Source organism: Galeopterus variegatus, unplaced genomic scaffold (genome assembly GCF_000696425.1).
Source record: "Galeopterus variegatus unplaced genomic scaffold, G_variegatus-3.0.2 Scaffold98, whole genome shotgun sequence".
NCBI classification, from domain to species: Eukaryota; Metazoa; Chordata; class Mammalia; order Dermoptera; family Cynocephalidae; genus Galeopterus; species Galeopterus variegatus.
The window spans coordinates 612,976-621,551 of record NW_007726209.1 but is presented as its reverse complement, the minus strand read 5'-3'; the positions used below and the strand labels follow the sequence as shown (position 1 = coordinate 621,551).

The 8,576-nt window shown below is 37.9% G+C and overlaps 1 protein-coding gene across 1 annotated transcript in view; it reads left to right on the top strand.

Annotated features, from left to right (window-relative positions):
* ZRANB3 (zinc finger, RAN-binding domain containing 3) overlaps window positions 1-8,181 on the top strand; it is a 250,551-nt gene extending 242,370 nt beyond the window's left edge. The window contains exons 18-21 of the mRNA XM_008583513.1: window positions 650-760; window positions 2,009-2,411; window positions 5,407-5,538; window positions 7,749-8,181. Coding sequence (XP_008581735.1) covers window positions 650-760; window positions 2,009-2,411; window positions 5,407-5,538; window positions 7,749-7,847 — 745 coding nt within the window. The 3' untranslated portion in view covers window positions 7,848-8,181. The remainder of the gene's footprint in view (window positions 1-649; window positions 761-2,008; window positions 2,412-5,406; window positions 5,539-7,748) is intronic.
* Window positions 8,182-8,576: the final 395 nt, after the last annotated feature.

The window sequence follows — 8,576 nt, the reverse complement described above, 5'->3', positions numbered from 1 at the left end:
AAAAAAAAAAGAAAAGAAAAAATAAATCTTGAGAAAACTAATTTGAAACAAAGAGATGTGTTTTGCACATAATGGACAACAATGTAAAGGGAGAAAATTCCATTTCCTAACTATCATTAGCACAATGAATAGAATTGAACTGTATTAGTCTATTTCTGTTGCTTCTAACAAAATACTTAAAACTGGGTGATTTGTAAGAAAACAAAATTTATTGCTTACAGTTTCAGAGGCTGGGGAGTCCAAACTCCAGGGAACACATCTGGTGAAGGCCTTTTCCTGGTGGTCTCAACAACAACTCAGGGTATCACATTGTGAGATGGAAGAAGCAGAGAGACTCACATGCTCTCCTTTAAAGCCCTTAGAAGCACCTCCTGACCTCCATTATTAATCCATTCACTACAACATAGTCCTACAATCTAATCACCTCTTCAAGGCCCTACCTTTCAATTACCATGATTAGGATTTCCCACCCTGAACAGTTACAGTAGGAATTAAGCTTCTAATACATGAATTTTGGGAATACAATTCAATCAGTCCACAGCATGTACCTTGCCTTTCTCCTATTGCTTTCACAAGGAGCAATGTGAACATGAAATAGAGAACTTCTTAAATGAGACGAGGAAATCTGTTTAACATGTTGTTGTTTTAGACACATAACCAAGGAGGATGTTGCTGTAGCCTCAATGGACAAGGTGAAGAGCAGCGGGGGCCATGTCCGTCTGATCACAAAGGAGAGCGGACCACAGGACCCTTCCACAAAGTAAGGATTTTTTTACTACTAGAACACAAGAGTGCTAAGACTACTCCTTTAAGTTTATGTATTATTTTTATAATAATACCTCACCTTGTGTGTCTACTTTAGAGGTTACATGATATAGTAGCTCTTCAGTCCTCCTAGCAATCCTGTAAGACACATGAGCTCCTCAACTTAGAAATTAGACAAAGGAAAGACCCTGAGACCGGGTGGACTAAATGACCCACCCCAGACCTGAGTGGTAGATGCAAGGAGATCAGAGGTCAAATGTGGTTTCTGTCCCCCGCTCTTGAGCTCTTTCTATCATAAGAAGCCTTTCTTTTAACACTTCAAACAAACAACCAAGAAAATAGGCGAAGGAGCTGTTATTACTTCCCATGTGGGACTTTTCAACAAAACTGAATAGTGTACCTTTGTTTCTAATTTTGATTCAATCAACTTTGAGTTTATTCTTTTATTTTAACAAATCGAGCACATGTCCTGTTATGTTTTGTTTCTAATTTTGATTCAATCAACTTTGAGTTTACTTGTAGGAGACACAATATTTAGCAAGTCTTCTGTTATAATTCTTCAGCACTCTCAGCTACTTTGCTCTGTCTCTTTGGGCTATGATGGCTGTCTGTTTCCTATAAGTCAGCAGAAGCTGGGAGAGAGAATTTGTAATGACCTCTCTGGCCTAATGAGGTGTGTGACCCAACATAATTAGAGAGCAGGGTAGCCACTAAGCTTTAGTTGGGTTTTACATTAGCCTGTTCTTTCCCAGCCTGAACAAGCACTTCCTAACTTCTTGTTTTTCAACTTCTCCAGATGTTCCAAAGTCTAATTGTTTAAGATTAAATTCCCAAGAGAAGTAGCAAATTTGTATTCAAATTAATTTTTTTTTTTTTTTTTTAAAGATGACCGGTAAGGGGATCTTAACCCTTGACTTGGTGTTGTCAGCACCACGCTCAGCCAGTGAGCGAACTGGCCATCCCTATGTGGGATCCGAACCCGTGGCCTTGGTGTTATCAGCACCGCACTCTCCCAAGTGAGCCACGGGCCGGCCCTCAAATTAATTTTTTAACATGCCACTCAACTTGGCATGGAATACAGAGTGTTGATTATAGCTATTTCATTTCTACTCTGAATCACAAAATCTTTGGGCCCTATGTTTACTGTTTATCAGTGTAGAAATTTTGAAACCTTTATTCAGAGCAATTACTATTTAGACTAATTATTCATTAGTTACCTATTCAATGTTTTGTTCAATTTTAGAACGTTTCTTGAAGATGGAACCTGTGTCCCATTTCTAAATCCCAGCACAGCCCAAGTTGATCTCACCGTGAAGCCTTCTACATCCAAAGGCTATTTGCAAGCTATGGATAATGAAGGAAATCCACTTTGCCTTCACTGTCAGCATCCCGCTTGCCAAACTAAGAAAGAGTGCAAAACAAATGCTTGGGATTCACGGTTTTGCTCTCTGAAATGTCAGGAGGAGTTTTGGATTCGATCTAATAATAGTTACCTGCGAGCCAAAGTATTCGAAACTGAACGTGGTGTGTGCCAGCTATGTAATGTGAATGCACAAGAACTCTTTTTACGTCTGAGAGATGCCCCTAAAAATCAGAGAAAGAATCTTCTGGATACTACCTGGACTTCAAAGCTCCCATTAGAACAGGTAAATTATAATCATGTGACAGATAAAGGCAGAATTGTATTGAGTGATGAATATTGACTCACTGACTTTATTTTTTTAACAGGAATTTTTGAATATATATAAATATCACAAAAGTAGAGGAAATAATGAACCCATATACCCATCTCCCAGCCTCAACAGTTAACAGTTTGCCATTTGTTTTCATGTGCCCCTTGCCTTACTTCTTTTTGTTGTTGTTTTGGGTGGCTAACTGGTACAGGGATTACCAGCACCACACTCTAACCAACTGAGCTAACTGGCCAGCTCTGCCTTACTTCTTTTTTTCTCCTGGAATATGTTAAAGCAAACTCCAGACAACATTTCATTTCACCCTTAAATACTTTCATTATGTATCTCTCACAGGTAAATATCAGCTTCCTTCTCCCTCCCTCCCTCCTTTCCTTCCTTCTTTCCCTCCTCACCCCTCTTTCTTTCTTTCTTTTAGATATAATCCTGAGGTTTGGTTTCCCAGATCATCTTAAAAATGTCTTTTTACAGTTGCTTTGTTCAAATAAGGATCAAAATGTGACCCACGCATTGTATCTGGTCATTATGCCTCTTATGTTTCATTTAATCTATAGTAGCACTCTGTCCCTTTTACTACATCATTGATTGTTGAAGAAACTGGATCATTTGCCCATAGGATCTCCTGCATTCTGGATTTGTCTCTCCTGTCCTCATTGTATTGTTTGACATGTTCTTCTATCCCCTCAATTTCCTGAATAATCACTGTGAGATCTAGAGGGTTAGTTAAATTCTGATTTAGTTATTTTGGGAAAAGATCTTACACATGGTACACTGCTTCAAGAGGCATCTATAGTCTAATGGCTCCACTTTTCATGATATTAATATTGAATGGCAAGGGGCAAATGGATAACCCCCAAAATATAGTTCACTACAATGAGAAGGAGATATATATATATATATTCATTCCATTGTAAAATGTAATTTTAGTAGGGCAATTTATGACAAAATATTATTTGTAGCACACTATCATTAGTATTCACTTTCATTTCCAAAACTCAGTTGGATTTCTAATCTTGTTATCTAAACAATTCTAAATTTCAAACTAAAGCAAAATGTGCAATTTTGTATTGTGCTTAATTTAAAAAGGATCACTTCTGAACTACTGTCTTCCCACTAAAGTATTTTATGAATTCCTGCCAGTTAGACAAATTATATATTTTTATTTAGTTGGTATTGATGAATTATGACAGAATTAGTTAATAAGCATTTCTGCAGAGATGAATTAGCATGTCTTTGAGAGCTAGGGAAATACACTATTTCTCTAGTATTAACCAGAGTTCCTGAAAGATCCGTTGGTCTAACTGGTGAGGGACATATTGCACCCATCGCAGGGATGTCAGCCAGACTCCAGTTATGCCTGCTGCCACTTCAGTGTGAAGGTTTCCAAAAGACATACAATAAAATGACTCAAGGTCATCTAGAAAGCATCCTGTCCACAAATGCAGACGTAACATAGCAGACATCCAAAACAAAAGTGCTGGGCCGAGCCCGTGGCGCACTCGGGAGAGTGCGGAGCTGGGAGCGCAGTGACGCTCCCGCCGCAGGTTCGGATCCTATATAGGAATGGCCGGTGCACTCACTGGCTGAGCGCGGTTACCGGTCATGAAAAAGACAAAACAAACAAACAAACAAAAAAAAACAAACAAAAGTGCTCTGAGGATAAGAAGCACCACAGGGCTCAGATGGGGAGGACCAGTCGAAGAGGGAATAATTCTTTCAAGAGATGAATTTACGATGTTGAGGAGTGGCCTCAAGTGATTTGCCATACAGTTGCTAGGAAAAAGTAAAGAAAGCACCTTCTGGATTGTGGGGGCTGCTCAGAGAGAAAGAATTGGTTACAAAAGGCAGAACCAAAATGGATTGTTTTTCAAGAATATGCCATTTGCTTCATGCACAAGAACTGCTCTTTGTAGTTGCTTCTAACAATGCCAACCTCAAAAATAAAAATCAATATATATCTTCTAACAGAAGGTGGGAAGTTCAGTACAGAAGAGAAAGTAGGGTGGGCAATACAAACAAAGGTCAGCTGGACAAAGTTTACTGCTGAACTTGCTGCCTCTCAGGGCTCCTCGTGGGCCAGCATTATTGATCAGGTCACTGCTGTCTGAGGGTCTAACAGGCTCTCTTAAAAGTGCTTTAGAAATACATCATGGGTTCCCATGGCCAGAAACCATGAAAGTAATTATAATTTCTTCCTGTCCAAGCCAAGGAAATAAAAACAATGTCATACTCATCTTTGTGATATTTAAACCAACCACACTGTCATGGTGTGAGTTGATTTTACTACCTCAGGTAAAATGTTAAAATACATCCCATTTTAATGTAGGTCATCACTGGTTAAATATAAAGTGTATGTATATGGACTGGCCTAAATAGTTTAAATGGACATCTTTGTTTATTCCAGATATGCAAGTTATAGAGGTTTGTTCTAGAAATTTTCATTCCAGTCCATGTAACTTGGGAAGTTCTCTGGTGAAGAGCAAAAAAGTTCTGGATGATAGCTATTAATATTAAACTGCCATTGGTATAGTAACAAATGCATTTAGGTCAACAATTAAAGATTATTTGAGTCAGTAATACTGAGAAGTTTTTAATTTCCAACCTGTTCTTACTCTTTTCTCAATTTTGGTTTAGTGAAAATATAAACTAACTCAAAGGTACAGAGGCAACCAATTTTTCCCAATCTGTTAGGAATCTTGGTATTTTATACTTTCTTGTAATTTTTTCAAAACAGGTTAGGTAAGGGGGGAAAAAAACTTTCAGAAACACACTTTGTTGCTTTCAAATTGCTAACCTAGAGAGTTTTTTCCTGCTCACAATAAAAGCTATAAAAAGTCATCCTAATATATTTTTCCCTATGATTTTGCTATATAAATATGATTGCACAATGCAAAACCAACAATTCTCACAGTGTATGTTGAAATGTGCTGATATTGTGTTCTTATTGCAGCTAAATGAAATGATAAGAAACCCGGGGGAAGGACTTTTCTGGCAGGTGGATCACATCAAGCCAGTGTATCAGGGAGGGGGACAGTGTTCCCTGGACAACCTGCAGACTCTTTGCACAGTCTGTCACAAAGAGGTCAGTAAAGCTTGAAGACAGCTTCGACTCCATCCTGAGAAAGCAGATGGAAAATTGTGCATACAGGTGTGGAAGATTATGTGGATGAATATATCCCCAATCTAGGATCCAAGATGCATTTTATTCCTTTCATCACCTAACACTTGCCTTTCCTCTCAAGCCCTATGTAAGTTCTCAGTCACAGATGCAAGAGAAGCTGCTTCCCTTTTAATTCATTCTAAGACAAACACATTTCCACCACCACCTAGAAAATAATGAATACAACTTACATATTTCATGGTCTTGAAGAGACCCAGACCCTCACACTGGAAGTTTGATGAATTAGGGAAGTGACACATGTTTGCATACAGCTAAGAATGTCCTGAAATATCTGAGAATGTTGATAAATTATCTCTAGGACCACCTCAGCTCAACGTGCAAAGATTGCACTGCTGGCCAAAGTATTAAACCTATTAACCTTGGCACATCTTTGAGTAATTATCTGTTGCTTAAAATGAGAGGGAAAAAATGATATAGTATTGTTTATCTACCAGGATGAATTTTTAACAGGCAGTGCAGCAAAGGTAGTAGGACCTACCCGTTGAGATAATCCTAGAAAGAAGCATATATTCAATATGCGATTTTGTATTCAACTTTTTATTCGCTATGGCAAGATTTAAGCATTTTCCCATGTTCTCGAGCCATTCATAATGTATATCATCTATAACGGCTGCATAATATTCTATTGAGTAGATCTCTACTCTAGTTTACTTAGCCATTCCCATACTGATGAATAGTTATGTTGTTTACATATTTTTGCTCTTATACATAATGCTACCAATACTTTCTTTGTAAACAAAACTGTTCTCTACATTTTGAGGTCATTCCTTAAGATAGATTCTTAGATGTAAAAATCACATAGTGAAAAAAGTATCTGTATTTTTTTTTTTCCTTTTTACAGAGCACACCATAGGTGGTGGCCAGGCCATGCAGCTACACGGCTGGTCCCAGATATTTTTGACAGTGTATGAATTTATCACTAATCTGTTTTTCAAAGGATTTCACTCATTTATGTTCCCCCAAGCCCAGCAGTGAACGGAATACCCATTTAACTACAACAGTGAGTTCTGATGTGGTTAGTGTTTGTTTACTACAGACACTGATGATTTTAAAAGATGGTAATCAATTACAGTTACACTTTTGAGAACTATTCAGATCCTCTGTCGATGTTCATATCATATGAACTCTTCATTAGCTTCTTTTCATATATTAGATTTCACGATTTCTTCACAAACATAATTTTTACATAAATAAGATCATGTCATAGAGGCAGGTTTTTTTGGTTTTTGTTTTCAGTTTTAACCTTCTTTTCTTTCCCCACCTTTTCTACCTCTATCACTTCACATGCACTTCAACTTCAGTTTTGTTTTTTATTTTTTTGTCTTTTTCGTGACCGGTAAGGGAATCGCAACCCTTGGCTTGGTGTCGCCTGCACCGCGCTCAGCCAGTGAACGCACTGGCCATTCCTATATAGGATCCAAACCCGCGGCGGGAGCGTCGCTACGCTCCCAGCGCCGCACTCTCCCGAGTGTGCCACAGGGCTGGCCCTCAACTTCAGTTTTGAAAAAAGTCATCTGATTTTCAGCTGTGCAAATTATTAGCAAATTCAAGAGTTATAAGATAGTTAAGAAATAGCCAAAGAAAATGAAGCCCCTTCTGTAATCACTTTTTCACATGCTCATGAAAAATTTTGTGAGATTAGTAGAAGAATCCACTTCTGGTCTGTCTCATTTTATTTCCTACATTGGCTTGTCTGTTGAGTTGGGAATGGCTTATGGGCCCAGAGAACAGAAAGTGGGCAGGCCTTTCTCCCACTGCACTCTGGGAAATCCCAAGATGCCCTGCAAGTGCCCTGTTGGATGAAGAGAATCATGGCCTCCCCTAGTTCCCAAATAAGGGATTCATAGTTTCACTGGTAGCATAACATCCCCCAAAGTTGTGTGTTTTCTCCTTAGAATCTGGTCCTAGTGAACCTAGGACCTCAAGGCACTTGCCAAAGCTGCTGTGGTTCTCTGCCTATTGGTTTGGGAACCCTCCTAATGGCCAAGAACTGGTATGTGGGTTTAATGACAATGTACATTTTTCTAGACTAGTAATACAAAGAGTTTTTGAGCTTCTGTATCCAGTGCTTTTTTTCTAATATGTAAGTATGCATATTTTTTAACTTTTAGAGAACTGCCAGACAAGCCAAGGAAAGAAGCCAGGTGAAAAGACAATCTCTAGTATCAAAGCATGGATCAGACATCACACGATTTTTGGTAAAGAAGTAAAGTAGAAAAGAATACATGAATGGATGACAAATGGTTTACATGTGGAAGAATTTAACACATATTTTTTTCATGTTTGTCTGAGTGAAAATTTTCACAACAAAAATCAAGAATTCAAATTGTGTTTTTATACTAAGTGCTGTTAGTGTTAAATACCTTTTGAAAGTACATAAACTAAGATACAATACTTAGTATTTCTGTGGTCTTGTTAATTTCATGCAGACTCTCAATTATGTTTCAGCAAGGTTTTGTTAAGCTTTCATTTTCTCTTAATTTGCCTTAATCATTGTATTATACATAGATTGTTCGAAAAATATACTTTCACTTACCTGAAAAATGTTTCTGGATTAGTATTGGTTCTGGACTGTGATAAGTACAAATGGAACACTGCAAAACCACAAGGGAAATTTCGTAGGCAAATCATCATTATGCAGTAATTCTGGGTCAAGCATGACCAGCCTGCTTAGCCTGCAAAAGAGACTAAATGCCTCCAAAATGGGTTTGGGGTACACATTTTGGGGATTGCCTTTTTTTGCTTTATTTCTTAGCCAGTCATCTATCAAAAAGATACTTTTGAAAATAAGCTAACTGTACCTATGGTGCTTGTGGACAATTGAGTAAAGTAAATGACTGAGAGCATAATATGTAAAATGCCACAAAAGCTTCATTTTTTAGGTTTGTTTTTTTAAAAAAATGCATAAAACTAGGCATACTGACAGAACACCCCTTATC